Genomic DNA, 19,494 nt, shown 5'->3' on the forward strand with positions numbered 1-19,494 from the left:
GTGTCGGCTACTTTGCCCTTTTATTTACTTGGAGCTATATAAACGTTGACAACTGCAGCATATCCAGCAAGAAAACGAGGCAGATTGAGCAGTCAGTCAGCACGCAGATCAGGTCAACAACCAGAAAAAGCTCCTGAAGACAAATACATCATCGATCAAGCAAGACCAGGATTGAACTTTCGGCATCGTGGCAACTTGCAAAGCAAATTCCTTTTTGATATGCTTTCTGCGCTGATTTGGCTTCATCAGATGGCTCGGATAGAACTTCCGGCCCAGTGGGCCACCAGTCTTCTCTTTTTCTCTCAGGATGGCCCTATTCTCTAAGTATGACCAAAATTAAAACTTTTGGCCTATGTGGTTGTGTCTAGCGATTTGACGTAACTGAAGATTAGCTGCCAGTGAACGACGGAATGGCTGTATTAACCACGTCAAAACCATGATCACAGTTGTTAACACTAAATAAGTCAGATCACCGAAGGGAGCAGGTGATGCTGTTCAATGAGTAATATTCAATTATTTCAAAGCCAGAACTGTAGTTTTTTTTTGTGCATCATGTGATGTGATGTGCGATTCGGTCGCCGTATAGTCTACCTCTTCCCACTTTGTTACAAAGAATCTTTGCTGAATTTAATAGAATCTTTGCTATCGCGAATCCTAGAGCCAATAAAGATGCTCCTAACTAACTGCTTCACCCGAATTTAGAAGAGAAAAAAATAAATAAATAAGCCACTGGAACATCGAAGGAGGCCTGATATAGATGCAGGTGTAGTGGCGTTCTTTTTCTTTCCCTTACTACTGCACAAGTAAATACTTTGTTGACCACATATTTGTTTCGTGAAATCTAAAGACCATGAATTTTATAAAACATATTGATGGTTTGTAAACTAGATGACACATAAAAAAATATAATACATGGCATCCGAAGATAGAAGTACATGCCACTACAGAAGAAACAAACATCCCAGCAGTGTTTGCTTTCAAATAGGCAAATGTCCAACAGTTTCAGCATTTTGTTGAGAATGACGTTGCTAACAATTTGATAAAATTGTTGGGAAAAGATAAGGAATATAAATAAAATTGTCGCCCACTCAAGGAAAATACTAGGGACTACTAAAACTGTTGGCCACTCATAAAATAATTGTCAAGAAAGATTGCAACACTTATTTCTATGACGAGTAGTAGAGAGATAATTTTGTGGTTATTAGGGACTTACTCTCCCAGTCCTAAAATGTAAGGCATTTTGTTTTGTCCTAAGTCAAAGTAGTCTAAATTTGACAAATTAATAGAGAAGAATATTAGCATCTAACACATCAAATAAGTAAATTATGAATAAATATTTCATAATAGATCTAATTACTCTCATTTTACATTTGAAATATTATTACTCTTTTCTATACTGCTCTCACTCCGAGTCAAGAGATAGATAAATATGTATCTATGCATGACTTGGTTAAACTTAGAACAATTTAATTTAGGACAAATTACAATGTCTTACATTTTAAGACGGAGGGAGTAGCACAAGAACATAAGAATCCCATGCTGGAACAAGGTCCAAGTTCCAAGACTATCCGGCCAAGCTAGTTGAAAGTTGAAACATAGTTTTGTTATGTGCTAATTTTTCTAGGAGTTTCAAGTAAGTCAATCAATGCATTGCAATAAGCATTCTTTGAACTAACAAGAAAAACATGCATTCGTAATCTTACAACACAGACAATCATTAAGCATTTGAACTAACAAGAAAAACAATCATTGCATTAGCTAAAACCGGGGGGGGGGGGATCTTCGCAGCCCTTCAAAGAAAAAAAAATCTTCCAACGGAGTTTGATTACCATACATGTTCTTTTCAATTAAAATAATTGAAAAGTTTTCTCCTGATTTCCTTTGATCGATCACGCACAGTAGTCTTTTATATTTCTTCCGTCTCGCTTTTAGTCAGAATGATATCATTCCACTTGGTTCGGCTGCGAGCTTTCTTATCCTTTATAGCGATTATTTAAATTTTTGTGATGGCCGTCGTGACACCACTGGGCTACGCCAATTCGCCAATGTGCAAAGTTGTTTGTTTGTTCTGGAGACGAGCTTTGTGCCACCAGCCCACCACTGGTCCACTGGATACTCAACTGACCATGTTGCTTGTTGGCTTCTTCTATAAACTAAGGAATCTGCCACGTCCATCAGGAAATTCTGGCTGCATGCAACATTCGGTAAAATTTCAACCACACATATCTATGTTGGATTGGTAAAAGAACTAATTATATGTATTTTAAGTATGCCCAACGTGGCTATTAAATAATTCCTCCATCCCAAATTATAATTTATTTTGACTTTTCTAGATACATATATATGCACTATTTCTAAATACATAGCAGAAACTATGAATCTGTAAAAGTCAAAATAAATTATAATTTAGGACAGAGGGAGTAGTTAGATCTTGATGCGTTTGCCTTGGCATGGTGGCTCATTACATTTGAGCATATATTATATAGTTGACATGGTGGGCTCATTACATATGAACATATATAGCCAATCATTGAATTTTCTATTAAAATATTTTTAGAATACATTAAATTAAATTTACCATCTATTTGCTAGACTTCATACCTAATCTGATGTTACTACATTTGCACACATTTTAATGATTTCTGTTGATAAGCACAATAGATTGATAATACACAAAAACCATAACAACATTAGTTATGATTTTGGGTTCAATTAATACTGTAGGAGTGATACAAAAAAACATATTGCCAATAAGAGATTACATGGATCTTTTTTTTCATCATATTCTCCTATTTTTCATTTTGAGGTTTAAACATTGTCTCAAAAAGACTTGGAGCACTTAACAGCTCATTATTATTTCATTCAGCATCTGCTAACTAGATTTTTTTTTTTTGCAAAATACAGATATATTCATTTGAGAAGCAGAAACTGTTAGCACTGGTAGTAGTAGATCTTGTATGCTCCCATTTACATCCAACAACCGGGGAAAGTGAAGAAAACAAGGGATTAGATTAATCTACTCGTGTTAGGATATTCTTCACTTTCGGAGTATGGGTGGCCATACTTCTTAGAGTAAGTATTATGATGGACGACTAACTAGCTCATATCTACGTGGAGGAGAGAAAAACGAAGAGAATGAGAAACGGACGTCTCGCGAAACGCTCGCTCCAGCCGGCGAAGAAATGTTGCGCTTGCACCTATTGGCTGAGCAGCGAGCCACCAGCAGGGCCGCCACAATCATGCGCGCATCTCCGCTGGGAGCTGGCGAGCAGTCGCCGAAACCATTATTCTTGCTCTTACAAAGATCGACTCTATGCAGCAGGCCTTGGTATTTTTCCATTTACCGTTTCAATAGTATTTTTCTACCCGCAAAAATAAGGTATTTTTCCATCCGCAGATGTGCCCAATCAGCGAAGACCCATGTTTTTTTTTCTAAAGACGAGCAGACTACTCCGTGCGGTTGGTGGAACAAGGACATCCATCCACGCCTGCAAATCCCACGGGTTCCCAGAGATTCTTTTGGTGGTAGGTGATCCCAACAAAGATCCATGCCCCCCCCGATCCACCAAACCTCCCAACTCGCCTCCGTGACACTGACGTGCCATCCCCCAACCAAAGCCACCCCCACCCGTCAGAGCTGCCAAGCCCGGCGATTTCCTTTTTTTTTTTTGAAAAGTTAAGCCCGGTGATTTCTCGTGCGCGACCCGTCGCTAGACCACGTGTTGCCCGGTAGTGCCCAGCCTAGAATCCGGCTTGCCGCAAATCCCCCCTCGCGTCGCTCTCGCCAGCACGCCGCGGGCTTGGCGACTGTGCTTGGCGACTTCCGCCGAGGCCGGACGCGACACCCCTTCCGGCCTTCCCTACCTGTGCGACATCAGCGTCTTCACCGGTGATGTCCTGGGTTGGTGATCTCCCGAACTGGCTGATGGAGGTCGCTAACAAGGATTGTAATGTTGAGTCTTATTAATGAAGCTCTCTGATTTGCCCAACAAAAAAATACCTGTGCGCTAACGCGCCAGCGGCAAGCGGGGCAACGAGCGCCGCAGAAAATGCGCCCCGGCGATCGGCGTGGCGCGCGGGGGCGTTTTTTCTGCGGCGGAGGGGGGCGCGCCGCGCCGTGTAAAAGCGATAAGGCGAGCCCCAGCGCCGGCCAGCGTTCCCCTCTCGCTCGTCCCATCCGCCCACCCGGCGATTCCCCCTCCCCTCCCCCCGCGCCCGTTCCCACTCCGCCGTGCTGCCCGGCCCCCGGCCGCCGGCTTCCGTGGCCGGGCTCCTCGTCCATCCAAACGCCATCCGCGCGCCCCGCCTCCCGTTGCCGATCAAGGTGTCAGTGCCGACGTCACCCTGAGAGATCTCACCGCCGGTCCCCGTGCTGCGCGTGCTTTCCAACTCACTCCACAACAACTTGGCGCGGGCAGAGACCGTCGTCATCCCCAGTCGCCACCACCGGAGGAGAGGAGGAAATTTGTTTTATTTTTCCTCATTTTCTTTCTTCCCCTCTTCCTTTCTCCGGACGCGCCGATATAAATCATCGGCCAACCACATCACTCGCCCCCCGCCCAGTCGCAGCCACCAGCCGCTCTTCTCGGCAGGAGCGGAAGCGGAGGCCTCCCGGTTCCTCCACCCGGGGGACTCGCCACTTCCATTCCCCCCTCCCTCTCGCCGCGCGAGTTCCCCCACCCACCCCCACTCCCACCAACCCGATGGAGCGCGCACGCCGCCTCGCAAGCCGCGCGCTGCTGCGCCGTCTGCTGGCGGCGGCCGGCTCCACCACGTCCCCGGTCCCGTCCCGCGGCATCTCCACCCTGGCGCCCGCGCCGGCGGGGAAGCAGCGCCCGCGCGCGCGGGGCGCGCACCAGCACGCGCAGGACCGCCAGGTGTCAGCGTCGGCGCTGAAGCCGAGCGACACCTTCCCGCGGAGGCACAACTCCGCCACGCCCACCGAGCAGGCCGCCATGGCGTCCGCCTGCGGGTTCACCACCGTTGACGCGCTTATCGACGCCACCGTCCCGGCCGCCATCCGCGCGCCGCCGATGCACTTCGCCGGCAAGTTCGACCAGGGGTTCACCGAGTCCGAGATGATCGGCCACATGCAGCGCCTCGCGTCCATGAACAAGGCCTACAAGTCCTTCATCGGGATGGGCTACTACAACACCCATGTCCCGGGGGTGATACTGCGCAACCTCATGGAGAACCCCGCCTGGTACACCCAGTACACGCCGTACCAGGCCGAGATCGCGCAGGGCCGCCTCGAGTCCCTGCTCAACTTCCAGACCATGGTCGCGGACCTCACCGGCCTCCCCATGTCCAATGCATCCTTGCTTGATGAGGCCACCGCCGCGGCCGAGGCCATGGCTATGTGCCTCGGCATCGTGAGGGGCAAGAAGAAGACCTTCCTCATCGCCTCCAACTGCCACCCGCAGACCATCGACGTCTGCCAGACGCGCGCCGCCGGGTTCGACATCAAAGTCGTCGTCGCAGACGCCAAGGACTTCGACTACAGCAGCGGCGACGTGTGCGGCGTGCTCGTGCAGTACCCCGGCACGGAGGGCGAGGTGCTCGACTACGCGGAGTTCGTCAAGGACGCGCACGCCCACGGCGTCAAGGTGGTCATGGCCACCGACCTGCTCGCGCTCACCGCGCTGCGCCCGCCCGGCGAGATTGGCGCCGACATCGCCGTGGGCGCCGCGCAACGGTTCGGCGTGCCCATGGGTTATGGAGGCCCGCACGCCGCGTTCCTCGCCACGTCGCAGGAGTACAAGCGGCTCATGCCCGGTCGTATCATCGGAGTTAGCGTCGATTCCACCGGGAAGCCTGCGCTTCGCATGGCGATGCAGACCCGGGAGCAGCACATCCGCCGGGACAAGGCCACCAGCAACATCTGCACTGCCCAGGTACTCACGCACTCCACCCGCTCACCAAATTGCCTGACAGCGCCCCTTGAAAAAAATTTGCCTGATAGTGATCGAGTAGGTGTTTGTGATAGAGTAATAGTGACAAGGACACTTGTGGTTCACAGGCCTTGCTCGCCAACATGGCTGCCATGTATGCTGTCTACCATGGTCCTGCGGGGCTGAAAGAGATTGCTGACCGGGTTCATGGACTGGCTGGTACCTTCGCCCATGGGCTGAAGAAGCTTGGGACAGTGACAGTGCAGGATCTGCCATTCTTCGACACAGTCAAGGTCACGTGTCCTGATGCGCATGCAATTGCCAAGGAAGCTGTCGAAAACGAGATGAACCTTCGGGTTGTTGATGCGAACACGGTGCGCTTTATCATGACATCACTGTTTCATTGCAACTTATTGGATGCTCTTGAGAGTTAAGTATTAATTTAGAGTGTGATGTTATAGATAACTGTAGCGTTTGATGAGACCACCACCTTGGAGGATGTTGACAAGCTGTTTAAGGTTTTCAACAATGGCAAACCAGTAAGTAGTCATTCAATTATTGTGAAATGTGTGTGCTTGATGTGAAGTTAGATCCAAATGTTAAATAATACTGCAAACAATTTCAGGCAAACTTTACCGCTGAATCCTTGGCACCAGAGGTCTCAAGCTCAATTCCTAGCAGCCTTGCCCGCGAGAGCCCCTACCTAACACATCCAATCTTCAACATGTACGTGGCTTCAAATGCCTGCATGTTTGCTCCACTAATTTGTCTGAGTGTTTCTAATTTATTATCATGTTGTGGGCTTGCAGGTACCACACAGAGCACGAGCTTCTCCGTTACCTGCATAAGTTGCAGTCCAAGGATCTCTCGCTGTGCCACAGTATGATCCCTCTCGGTTCTTGCACAATGAAACTAAATGCTACTGTTGAGATGATGCCTGTCACATATCCCAACTTTGCGAACCTGCACCCATTTGCCCCTACTGATCAGGCTGCAGGCTATCATGTAAGGACCATGATTCAGTTTTTGTAATTTCTAATGTCAATCTATTCACATCATGAATTTCTAAACATCTGAAATAACTTGTTTTGTGTCATAGGAAATGTTTTCCGACCTGGGCGATCTGTTATGCAAGATCACAGGATTTGATTCTTTCTCTTTGCAACCGAATGCTGGTGCTGCGGGAGAGTATGCTGGACTAATGGTTATCCGTGCGTACCACAAGGTAAGTCATTTTATATCTGGCCTACCTTTTTTTCTCTTGCTTTTCTAGTAATCTTTGTTAACAAACCATGCTGAAAAATGCAGGCAAGAGGAGACCACCACCGTGATGTATGCATCATTCCTGTCTCAGCACATGGTACAAACCCAGCAAGTGCAGCTATGGTTGGAATGAAAATTGTTGCTGTTGGAACTGATTCCAAAGGTAACATAAACATTGAGGAATTGAGGAAAGCTGCGGAAGCAAACAAGGACAACTTGGCTGCTCTGATGGTACTATCGCTATGCCCTGTTAATATGAGGATTATATTATCTGGAAAAATAAAATAATAATGCAACCACATTGGACATTTGTTCTTTCAGCTCTGCTAGTAGCTCACCTTTATGTTGTTCTGATGCTATACTAAATGTTTACCACTGTGTACCCTTCTTGGTTTGTTTATTATTATGATGCAAATCAGATGACTTTTGCAATCGCATCTGCTTCATAATACTTCCTTCTAATGATACTAGTCATATATAACATATACAATAGGTTTGTGCCAGTCACGTTTTTTATTGACATACATACAATTGATGGATTACAATGAATACTGTGGAACCATGGGATTGTTAAAGTTTTCTTTTTTGGAGGATAAAAAAGTTAAAGTTCAATTAGGATGAAGTTGATTGTTGTCAAAAGAAACTTTAGAAATTGTTGGTGTATATGTGAACCCATGTATAGAGGCCCATCTAGAGGCCTATGTATAGGAACTATATATTCCACCCTTCTAGGGTTTGGAGGAATACAAGCGATTATTCTCTCCTACATGGTATCAAAGCGATTATGCCTCCTTCCACACCACCCCTGATGCCGGTATCCTCTCTTCTGTCCGACCCCCACACCCCTCTTGTCCTTCTTCCATCATGGTTGGTGATGGGTCTTGCCTTCCTGTCACCGCCGTGGGTTCTGCTCCTGGTTCTTTCCGTCTTCCCAATGTCCTTGTTGCTCCTCGGATGGTTCATAACCTTCTTTCCATTCGTCAGTTTATAGCTGACAACTCTTGTTCCATCGAGTTCGACTCTTCTAGCCTCACTGTAAAGGATTCGGCCTCCCGGCGTCCGCTACTCCGGTGTAACAGCACGGCCCCCCTTTACACCCTTCGCCTTCCGTCTTCCGCTGCACCACTCTTGCCTTCTTTGTTCGCCGCTTTTGCCGTGACGCCGTCTTCCACCACCTGGCACCGCCGTCTTGGTCACCCTGGCCGCGACGTTCTAGCTCAGCTTAGTCGTAGTACCGATGTTCCTGGTACTAGGGCTCCTGCTGAGCACCTCTGCCATGCGTGCCAGCTTGGTTGTCATGTTCGGTTTTCTTTTTCCTCTTCTTCTTCGCATGCGACGCATGACTTCGACCTTGTTCACTGTGACCTGTGGACCTCCCCTGTTCTCAGCCTCTCTGGATACAAATACTATCTGGTCGTGGTCGATGATTTCTCCCACTACTCTTGGACTTTCCCTCTGCGCGCCAAGTCTGAGACCTTCCCCACCCTCCTCCACTTCTTTGCCTGGGTGTCCACTCAGTTCGGCCTCACCATTAAGGCCGTCCAGTGTGACAACGGGCGTGAGTTCGACAACTCCACCTCCCGTTCTTTCTTCCTCTCTCGGGGTGTTCAACTGCGTATGTCTTGTCCGTATACCCCTCCCCAGAACGGCAAGGCTGAGCGGATGATTCGCACGACGAACGACATCGTGCGCACCCTTCTGATCCAGGCCTCTCTGCCCCCCGCGCTTCTGGGCCGAGGGCCTCCACACCGCCACCTACTTGATTAACCGCCTTCCGTCCACTGCTTCCCCTGCTCCCACTCCACACCACGCTCTCTTCGGTACCCCTCCTCGCTACGACCACCTTCGGGTCTTCGGGTGTGTGTTACCCTAACACATCCGCCACCGCTCCTCACAAGCTGGCGCCCCGCTCGACTCGTTGTGTGTTTCTTGGGTACTCCGCTGACCACAAGGGGTACCGATGCTTTGACCTCACCTCTCGCCGCGTCCTGATCTCCAGACACGTTGTGTTTGACGAGTCGGACTTCCCCTACACCTCCTCCACACCTTCTCCTGACCCCGAGTTGGAGTCGCTGTTTCCGACAGACCCGGTGGTTCAGCCACCTTTACCTGTCTGTACTTTCCCTGCAGGTTTTCCCGGTGCACCGGCACCGCTTCCGGTGACCCCTACTGCGCCACGCGCGGCCCCAGGACCTACTGTCGTGCCATGCGCGGCCCCGGGGTCCCCTGCTGTGCCACGCGCGGCCCCGGTGCCTCCCCTGCACCTGCGCGGTATGCTCAGCCGGTGCAGGTGTACCAGCGTCGTTCGGCGCCGGCACCGGCGCCACCGCGGTACGCTCAGCCGGTGCAGATGTACCGGCGCCGACGTTCGGCGCCGACACCGGCGCCGCCTCCGGCTCCGGAGGCTCCTGCGACGCCTACACCGGAGCCGTCGCCGCCGCCGCTTCCGCCGCCTCGCTCTCGAGTCGAGCCGGCGGTGTACCACCCGCCAGTCGTGCATCGGGATCCTTGACACATCCATCCCATGGTGACTCGGCGGATGGCGTCTCAGACCGCGACTCTCTCCGCCACCGAGGGAGAGCCACAGGTCTCTCCGGTACTCTCCTCTGTCCGCAACGCCCTGGCGGACCCTCACTGGCGTCGCGCGATGGAAGAGGAGTACGCGGCTCTTCTCGCCAACCAGACGTGGGACCTCGTGCCGCGTCCGTCTGGTGGCAATGTGGTCACAGGCAAGTGGATCTAGACGCATAAGCGTCGGGCTGACGGCACCCTGGAGCGCTACAAGGCTCGCTGGGTTCTCCGGGGTTTCACCCAGCGGCCTGGTGTGGACTACGATGAGACTTTCAGTCCAGTGGTGAAGCCCGCTACGGTGCGCACGGTCCTCTCGCTTGCGCTCTCTCGCTCCTGGCCTGTGCACCAGCTAGATGTGAAGAATGTGTTTCTTCACGGCACTCTGTCAGAGACAGTCTACTGCTCTCAGCCCGCGGGATTTGTGGACTCCAGTCGTCCGGACATGGTCTGCCGGCTCAACAAGTCTCTCTATGGTCGGAAGCAGCCTCCTTGGACTTGGTATTCTCGGTTCGCCACGTTCTTGCTGACTTTGGGATTCACCGAGGCCAAAGCTGACACTTCTCTGTTCATCTACCGCCGTGGGAATGAGACTGCCTACCTGCTGCTCTATGTTGATGATATTGTGCTCACCGCCTCCAGTCAGCAGTTGCTTGAGCGCATTATCTACTCTCTGCAGTAGGAGTTTGCTATGAAGGATCTTGGTCAGCTCCACCACTTTTTGGGCGTCACTGTCGAGCCTCGTCCATCTGACCTTCTCCTTCACCAGCTGCAGTACGCACTCGATATTCTGGAGCGGGCTGGGATGACTGATTGCAAGCCCTGCTCTACTCCTGTCGGCACTCAGGCGAAGCTGTCTGCTGATCTGGGTGCTCCTGTGGCTGATCTTACTGCCTACCGGAGTCTGGCTGGCGCCTTGCAGTACCTTACCTTCACCAGGCCGGACCTCACCTACGCTGTTCAGCAGGTCTGTCTCCATATGCATGATCTCCGGGAGTCACACTTTTCTGCCCTGAAGCGTCTCCTCCGCTACGTCCGTGGCACTGTGGACCTCGGCATGGTGCTTCACCGCTCGTCCTCTGCTGAGCTGGTGGTCTACACCGACGCTGACTGGGCTGCTGCCCGGACACTCGTCGCTCCACTTCCGGCTACGCCGTCTTCCTGGGCGGCAACCTGGTCTCCTGGTCGTCCAAGCGGCAGCCGGTTGTCTCCCGCTCCAGTGCTGGGGCGGAGTACCGGGCTGTCGCTAACGGCGTGGCGGAGGCGTCCTGGCTACGACAGCTCTTGGCGGAGCTCCACAGCCCGCTCGCTAAGAGCACGCTCGTCTACTGCGACAACGTCAGCGCCGTGTATCTCTCCACAAACCCCGTCCAGCATCAGCGGACGAAGTATGTGGAGATTGACCTACACTTCGTGCGCGACAGTCGCCATCGGCGATGTTCGGGTACTCCATGTCCCGACTACCTCCCAGTTTGCTGACATCTTCATCAAGGGATTGCCCTCCTCGACCTTCTCGGAGTTTCGCTCCAGCCTCAACGTAGCCGGTGGCTAGTTGTAGCTGTGGGGGGTATTTGCCCTTTGTACTCTATTTGTACTCTTTTCTTGTCCAGTCTTGAACACCGCTGCACCGGTAGTTCAGACTGCGGGGGGGTGTTGGCTTTCTTGTTGTCCAGTCTTGAACACCGCTGCGCCGGTAGTTCAGACTGCGGGGGGGGGGGGGGGGGGGGGGGTGTTGGTGTATATGTGAGCCCATGTATAGAGGCCCATCTAGATGCCCATGTATAGGAACTATATATCCCACCCTTCTAGGGTTTGGGGGAATACAAGCGATTATTCTCTCCTACAGAAATCATTTTGCTGTATGCCGAGAACAACAGTGTTACATTATTAATACAATTTTCAGGTTACATACCCCTCAACTCACGGAGTCTATGAAGAAGGTGTCGATGAGATATGCAGGATCATTCATGATAATGGCGGGCAGGTCTACATGGATGGAGCTAACATGAATGCTCAGGTTAATCTTTTGCAGTTTGCTAGGCCATCTTCTGTACTTTGTTCATTATGCAAGCACTCTCTTCAAGAGTTTATTATTCCAAAAAGGTTATGGAACACATACATTCGTACAAGAGTGTAGATGGCACTTCACATGACAATGAAGTTGATTCTTCTTATTTGTTGAAACTAAAATAGTAATAAACACATGAGGCAAATCTATCTAAGTTCAGTACTTGGTAAGGTATTAGTAATCACGTTTCATTTGTTAATTTCTTATTAAGTGGTAATTCTGTGGTTTTCTTGAAAAATATTTGGGATTAAATTATCTATAATCTATCTAATTGTATGGTCCAAACTATTTTTGTTGTATAAGAAACATATTTTCTCCAGGTTCACCTGAACCTAGTTTTGGCCTTATTGGATGGCTAAAGCCAAAATGATCAGTTCACCTGAAATTTCCTTGAGCTTACAAAAGTTATGTTTTTACAGGTTGGGTTAACAAGTCCTGGTTTTATTGGTGCTGATGTTTGCCACCTTAACCTTCACAAGACATTTTGCATTCCACATGGTGGAGGTGGTCCTGGAATGGGACCTATTGGTGTTAAGAAGCACTTGGCACCATTTTTACCATCTCACCCAGTGGTAGGTACCCTGAATTCTTAATCCGGTCGTTTGTCAATATATAAAAGTTTATATCCCGGTTTGAGGCATATTACTATATTAGCACTAGGGATGCCAGTCCCACCATTTTTGGGTCATTGGGTCGACCCAAAACTTGATAAAATGAACTAGAATGGCATGCTACGTGATTAGTTTGGGAGAGAAAATGGACTAAAATGAGAAACCCAAAAACACCAATGGGTACCCACTTGCATCCCTATAGCACCCTGCCCTATGTTCTGTTAGATAAGTCTCACATTTATGCATCGATGTATCTATCTATATTACTAGATAGGGCTAGGTATAGCCTCCCCGTGTAATCTCGACCGTCGATAGGATCACACGGTGGTTTTTACTGGCCTCCTGTGACAGCCTAGGTAGAACCTGGGTTAAAGCACCTATATATGTAACCAATACCTCTTGGGCTAGGGGGTTGAGAGGAATTGATTTTCATTTGGGCCAACATGTTCATCACTTACCTTGAATTGCTAGTCAAATTTAATATTGCAAATTTAATATTCTAGACAGTATCACCAGTTCACCACCTTGTATCCTGTCACTTTGCGTTTGAGAAGTTCCATTTTTTATGTTCAGTCTGAGACTTTTATAACCATGTTTAATTTCCAACAATAGTTTCCTATGATGTTTCAGACCGAAGATTAAGATTGATTTTCAACTTTATTTCTCTATGCTACGACCAATTCTACATTATTACTTGAAAACCAACCTAAGAACTATTTTGCTGTCCTGGCGATGTCTTTGTTTGCTGCACAATTGTGTTTGCTACATTGCCTCATGGTACTGTAGTATTTAGTGATGATGTGTGAACTACTTAGACCGTTCTAAAATTGCAGAGCACTAAAACCAGAAAAAAATATGAATATTTTTTTGCATGCCCTCATCATTTCATCCAAAAGCAAATACAAGCACACCATCTGATTAACCCACTTATTATTAGATTCCCACTGGTGGCTTCCCCCTTCCTGAGAAAACCGACCCGCTTGGTACAATTTCTGCTGCTCCATGGGGATCTGCTTTGATTCTGCCAATTTCCTACACATACATAGCCATGATGGGCTCACAGGGACTTACTGATGCTTCAAAGATTGCGATCTTGAATGCAAACTACATGGCAAAACGACTAGAGGTACTTTTAATTCATGACAGCATACCTTACCTATGTTTGTTAAAATTATTTTCTAAAGTTTACTTCGTAATGTTTGTTTTTGCAGAAGCACTACCCAGTTCTGTTCCGTGGAGTCGATGGAACTGTTGCCCACGAATTCATCATTGATTTAAGAGGGTTCAAGGTATTTATCCAAATCATATTAGCAATTGAACCTTGTGTTGATGCAATCCACTAACTGGCTCCTGGATCTTTGTCAGACGACCGCTGGTATTGAGCCAGAGGACGTAGCAAAGCGCTTGATGGACTATGGATTCCATGCACCAACTATGTCATGGCCTGTTCCTGGCACACTTATGATTGAACCCACTGAAAGTGAGAGCAAGGTCAGCTAATATGGCTTTTAATCTTTTACTTCCTATTATTTAGTTTGTTGATTCCACATTAGCTTAATGTCACATCATTTTGTCTTGTCAGGCTGAGCTAGACAGGTTCTGTGATGCTCTTATTTCCATCAGGGAAGAGATTGCAGAGATAGAAAATGGCAAAGCAGATACGCTCAACAATGTCCTGAAGGTAAATCTATCATTAGTGTCAAATGGTATCTATTAGGTAGGAGCTGTTCACCATATCAAACCATATCTTTCTCCACATAATGAGTGGTTACTAGGTCCGTTTGAATCCCATTCCTGCGAATAACATTAAATAAAAAAAAGCTATAACTGTAAACTATATCTGTCTTTTGGCTTGTCCACTCTTAAGATATGGTTCTGCACGCAGCACTCTTGCATGTTTACAGAGGTTTTAAGTGCTTTTGCTTTGTTGGTGCAGGGCGCTCCTCACCCACCCCAACTCTTGATGAGTGACACATGGACTAAGCCGTATTCCAGGGAGTACGCTGCATTCCCTGCGGCATGGCTGCGGGGTGCCAAGTTCTGGCCAACAACTGGTATGAGCAAACCTCAGCGTCTGCTTATTATATTGATGCGCAGCTCTTTTGCGCGTTCGAGAAAAAACCTCACCGTCTCCAAGCCAAGCCTTCTCTTCTTCTTCGCTTACTACCGTACTGTAAGAGAAGCTAATCGTTACCATGTTCAGGTCGTGTGGACAACGTGTACGGGGATCGCAATCTCATCTGCACGCTGCAGCAGGCGTCCCAGGTGGCTGAGGAAGCAGCAGCCGCTACTGCGTAATCTTGTTGGAATCCCGGACGCAGCGGGTGAAACAGCCTCAAGAAACTGTAATGCTTGCTTCCTGTAGGAGGGAAGCATCCTCTCCTATTCTTCCTTTCTGCAATGTAAATACTACATACTAGCGCATAGCAGGTCCTGCTCCCCCCCCCCAGCTGCCATCTTGTAATTCTGTACCTCATTGCCTCTCCATTCCCATTTTAAAATCAAAATTAGCTTTTATTGACTGGAGTCGCTGCTCTTTTCTCCAGAGTCAACACTCAACAACAAAGATGTAACATCCCGGATTTTTCCGGAATGTTATAAAGTCGAAAAATGTGAATTTCAAAAAAATTTCGTGGCAATGCTGTAAATATTAACCTAAGTAGGATTTCCGCCTCCCCAAAATCCTAGTAATTAAAAATTTTGTATAAAATTAAGGATAAAGTATTGCTAGTGTGGGAATATTTGGAGTAATTGGTTTTATTTGGCTCTGCCTTGTTTAATTCGAATTGGATTCGGATTTATTTTATTGTATGAAATTGTGTGGAAATTAAATCGAGGTGTGTCCCTCAATTTAATTTCATCTCCTAGTACTTGAGTGGGATTTAATTTGAATAATGCCATTCAAATTAAATCCTAGTCTCTAACCCTAACCCGCTAACCTATCCTAGCCCTGACTCTTTGGAACGAACCCGCTACCCAGTCCAACCTGACCAAACCCGAGCTCTAACCCGAGCCCGTTACCCGGTCCAAACCCGATCCAGTTCGGTCCAACCCAAACCCACCTAGACCTAGCATCGACCCAAGACCCGGTTCAGCTCCGCTGGCCAAAAGGGCCTGCTAACCTTCCTCCCCGCCGGCCTGCCAATCCAACGCGCGGCCCAGGAATCAACTCTGGCCCAAGCCAGCAACGACGGCCCAGCACCTGCCGCACCTCACCCCTTCTTCCCTTGTGCCACTGCCGCCTGGGCCCCACCTGGTAGCCGCCCACCTCTGTTCCTCTTCCTCCACCGTCTTGCCTTTTCCCCGACGCCGCCAGCGCGGCAGCGCCGCGCGCACGTCCCCACTCCACGACAATGGAGCGAAACCGCGAGCCGCGCTGCCCCGCCTGCCCTGCTCACGTCACCCTTGACCACCAGCGCCGCGCTGTTGCCTTGGCCGCCCCGCAAACCCCAGCGCCGCACCGCCGGATGCGAGCCACGCGTCCCGGCGCGGACGCCGAAAATCACCGGCCGTCCGACCTCGCCCAGGCCCGCGCAACCCTAGAGCCCCTCTATAAAACCCCCTTGGCCGCCGCCTTGAACCCTAGCCCTGCTTTTCCTTGTGCGCCACCGCCTTCCCCAAGAACAGAGAGAAGCAGAGGAGGAAGAGGAGGGGGAAGAGGAGGAGAAGAAGAGAAGGAAGAGAGGAGGAGAAGCTCGACGCCGTCAGCCGCGAGGTGGAGCAGGAGCGCTGCTGGTGCCTCGACATCGAGCTGACGCCGCCGTACCCGGAGCCTCGAGGAGGAAGAGGACCGCCGCCGCCGAAGATCTTCGCCGAGCCAGCGCCCGTATGCCTACACCACCGCAGCTGCTCAGCACGGCACGGCTTCGACCTCTCCTGCCTCGCCTCGCCGCTGCACCGACCCCGTCGACCACGAGCCCGCCAGGTGAGCGTCGCCTCACGACCTCGCCGCCGTTGAACCGCCGTAGAGCAACCCTAGGGCCCTCCTATCCCCTTGTGTGTGTACCTCGCCTGCAAGAGCCCGTCGCCAAGCGCCGCCGCCGTAACCCGTAACGTCGCCTGCTGTTGACGCTTCTTAAAGCGCCAATTTATGTACCGCAAGCGCACGGATCGTGTAGCTTTTCCCTTAGAGTATTCCCCCAAGGTTTATCAATCCACGGAACAAGTGTATTACTATGCTTAACTAAGCACTAATGATGTTGGTAAAAGATCTATATTGAGTGTTTGAGTGTGAAATAGATCTAATCTAACCAATCTAATCTAATCTGGACTAGTGAGCAATGATAGATGTGTGCACAAGAAATGAAGAGCATTTGTCCATAGGGTCTAGGATCACTAGAGATGCAATCACCAAGCAACAAAGAACGGATCTAATCTACCCAAGGTGTGTTCCAAGATCAAAATCTTTCCCTCCCGCATACTGTCACTACACGAGGATAATCGGTAACGAATCAACAAGAACACGATAGTTGATGTAATCTAAGTAAACCATGTAAGAGCAAAGCAAACCCAAAGCCAAGTCGCGAACTATTAGGCATCAAAGCATCATCAACAAGAATCGTGATAGATCAATCTCATAAAGGATTTGGCAATTACAACTCAAGATCTCCTTACAACCCCATGAACAAACGAGGACTTTACCCCATGAAGCTAAGCGAAGCGTAGTCGATCATGGTGGTGAAATCTCCGGCAAGGGATGGATCCCTTGCTGTCCTCCAACTTGCAGCGGCGCCGAGGGATGATGAGGCCTCCGGTGTCGCCTTTCTCTTGTGTCTAACTCGAATGTATCTCTGGATGCTCTTATCTGGATCCTCTCGATGTGATCTTTGCTGCACTTCTGCGATCCTCCTCTTTGACGGCGGCTTCGGGGTATTTATAGGCAGATATGGTCGGTGGTTTTGGTAAAACATAGATTAGGGTTGACGCATACTTCTTGCTGAAGAAAACTGAGACTGATTGGGCTCCGAAATGGGCTAGGCCGGCCGGCCCAAGGACTCCAGGCCGGCCGGCCTGGGCCCTTTCTGGCCCCTTTCGGTCCCATCTTTCGCGTGTGGCCTCTTCCTCTTATTCCTCATCTTAGCCCAGTTGTAACCATGCGTCAAAACATCTCCGAAAATGTCTAATTTCCTGTCAAAATGCAACATACTCCAAAATCTAGGACAAAATCGAAAACGGTCAAGTTCGGGTGCCAAGCGGCGGGTTAGTACATGAATCATCCCGAAGAATTTACCAAAACAACTCCTAATCATATAGTAAAATGGACACTTAAGGAGCGCCAACATTCCCCCCATGCTTAGCTTTTGCTCGTCCTCGAGCAAATCAAATCATCAAATCCTTCCAAGGGTTGCTCGAGAGTTCTCAAACTGCAAAATTTACTTATGCAAACAAGTCTAACAATATTTCTTCAAACAAAGGTCAGAGGAGTGTTGACGCCTTTCAGAATCAACACACGAACGCACTCGAACGTGCGGCACGAAGCGGTAGCTCGCTACAGCGCCTCCTGCGTAGACCGGTCAGACCGATCCCTTGGAGCGGTCAGACCGGTCGCTGCCGGCAGATCGGTGACGAAGCCTACGAACGTTAGCCCGGGAAGACCCGTCGGGGCAGGCGCACGTAGGGTTGTTCTAGGGTCGGCAGGCCACCTAGAACGCCCTCAATGGACGTAGAGACGACGGAGGAACAGCAAATAGTAGATTGGAAAAGCTAGGGCAAAAGAAAAATAAAAAGATAAAAGTTGTATTGATTTGATCGATTGGATGCCCTAATCGGCCGTGACCCTTTATATTTATAGGGTGGGGTGGACTTATCCCACAAGAAATCCTATTACAGATCTAAATCTACAAAGAGTTCTAGTTATACTCTGATTCTAGGTAGACCGGTCTGACCGGTCAGACCCACCGGTTAGACCGGTCGGTGTTGCCAGACCGGCTACATGGTCCAGACCGGTCAGACCGCTCAAAAGCACCGGTCAGACCGGTCTGTTCGACCAGTGCCAATTTTGGTCGTCAACATATGTCCCCCCTGTTTTTTGGTGATGCTAGCATGCCAAAAAACAAGCGTCTGGACCAAAATTGTCTAAGGACGATGATAAATATGCATCGGCCATATTTTGTTCTAAGGGCGACAAAATCTATCGGCCATATCTTGCTTCTTTTTCAAGCCGATGACGAAACAACTTGCTTAGGCCTCCATACCTGCTTCATGGTCGCCGACCTTGCTAGTACAACCTTCACTTGCTGTTCCATAGACTCCTTCTTGCGCATCTGCTGCAGCCTTCTCTTTTGGGTGTGAGACAAGCCTGAAGGGCACCACCTCGTCTGTAAATACCTGTTGTCTTGCTTTATGTCTTTCTCACCCTCCTTGCTGCAATCAGGTTTGCTTTTGACCAGATTATTGCTAGCAATAATCGGTCTTTGAGAGGCACCATAACTTGGATATATAGAAGAATATTGAATAAAATATGGATGCATATACATTCTACTATAATCCATAGGTGTGTAATAGTAAGGATACGACCAGAACCATGGAGCAATCGGCCCACCAAATGAATATGGCACAAAAACATTATTACCTTGTTGAACATGAGAAGCCGATTGCTCACGATGCTCCGATGATGGATTTGTATCTTTAGCTTGATCTGGTCGCTTGTTCTGTTTCTGAGTAGCTCCTTTCTCCTCATACTTGGCCAAGAGTTGCTTGAAACTCGGCCTCTCCTTTTTGTTGTTTCTGGAATTTTTTTAAAAAATCCCAGATGGACCGGTCGGACCGGTCTCCAGACCGGTCAGACCGGTCAGAGCAGATCTTGCGTCCTTCTTCTGCTCTTGCCCCCCGAGCGCTGAATTCTTCGATGAATCTTCAAGGACCTTCTTTGCTGGAGCTTCCTGATGAGATTTCGAAGGCTCAGACCTTTCTTCACCAATAATTATATTTTTTCCTTTTGTTGACTCGGCTTGATTTGGCCGAATTAACACTTTTGGATTACTTAATTCAAGCACATGTGTATGTGCAGAGAAAGGATTCTGATCCACCTGCATTTGTGGAACAATTATTCGGCCTTCGTTAACAGCCGATTGAATTTGCCTTCGAAGCACAT

General features: G+C 49.1%; 1 protein-coding gene across 2 annotated transcripts; it reads left to right on the forward strand.

Moving 5' to 3' along the window:
• Nucleotides 1-4,536: 4,536 nt before the first annotated feature.
• Nucleotides 4,537-15,003, forward strand: LOC120707810 (glycine dehydrogenase (decarboxylating), mitochondrial-like). Of its 2 annotated transcripts, XR_005689105.1 has the most exons (16): nt 4,537-5,894; nt 6,020-6,265; nt 6,353-6,430; nt 6,517-6,617; nt 6,701-6,896; nt 6,991-7,116; nt 7,200-7,385; nt 11,626-11,739; nt 12,210-12,362; nt 13,339-13,527; nt 13,613-13,690; nt 13,767-13,892; nt 13,984-14,082; nt 14,338-14,455; nt 14,605-14,816; nt 14,922-15,003. XR_005689105.1 is itself a non-coding variant. In XM_039992827.1 (15 exons), exons 1-15 carry the CDS (start codon nt 4,704-4,706, stop codon nt 14,697-14,699), a joined length of 3,096 nt encoding a protein of 1,031 aa, XP_039848761.1. In that variant the 5' UTR covers nt 4,537-4,703; the 3' UTR covers nt 14,700-14,929. The 2 variants fall into 2 exon arrangements, 1 of the variants encoding a protein (XP_039848761.1); XM_039992827.1 differs by having other exon boundaries at nt 14,605-14,929.
• The last annotated feature ends 4,491 nt before the right edge of the window (nt 15,004-19,494 follow it).

Source organism: Panicum virgatum, chromosome 5K (genome assembly GCF_016808335.1).
Source record: "Panicum virgatum strain AP13 chromosome 5K, P.virgatum_v5, whole genome shotgun sequence".
In the NCBI taxonomy this organism is placed as follows: Eukaryota; Viridiplantae; Streptophyta; class Magnoliopsida; order Poales; family Poaceae; genus Panicum; species Panicum virgatum.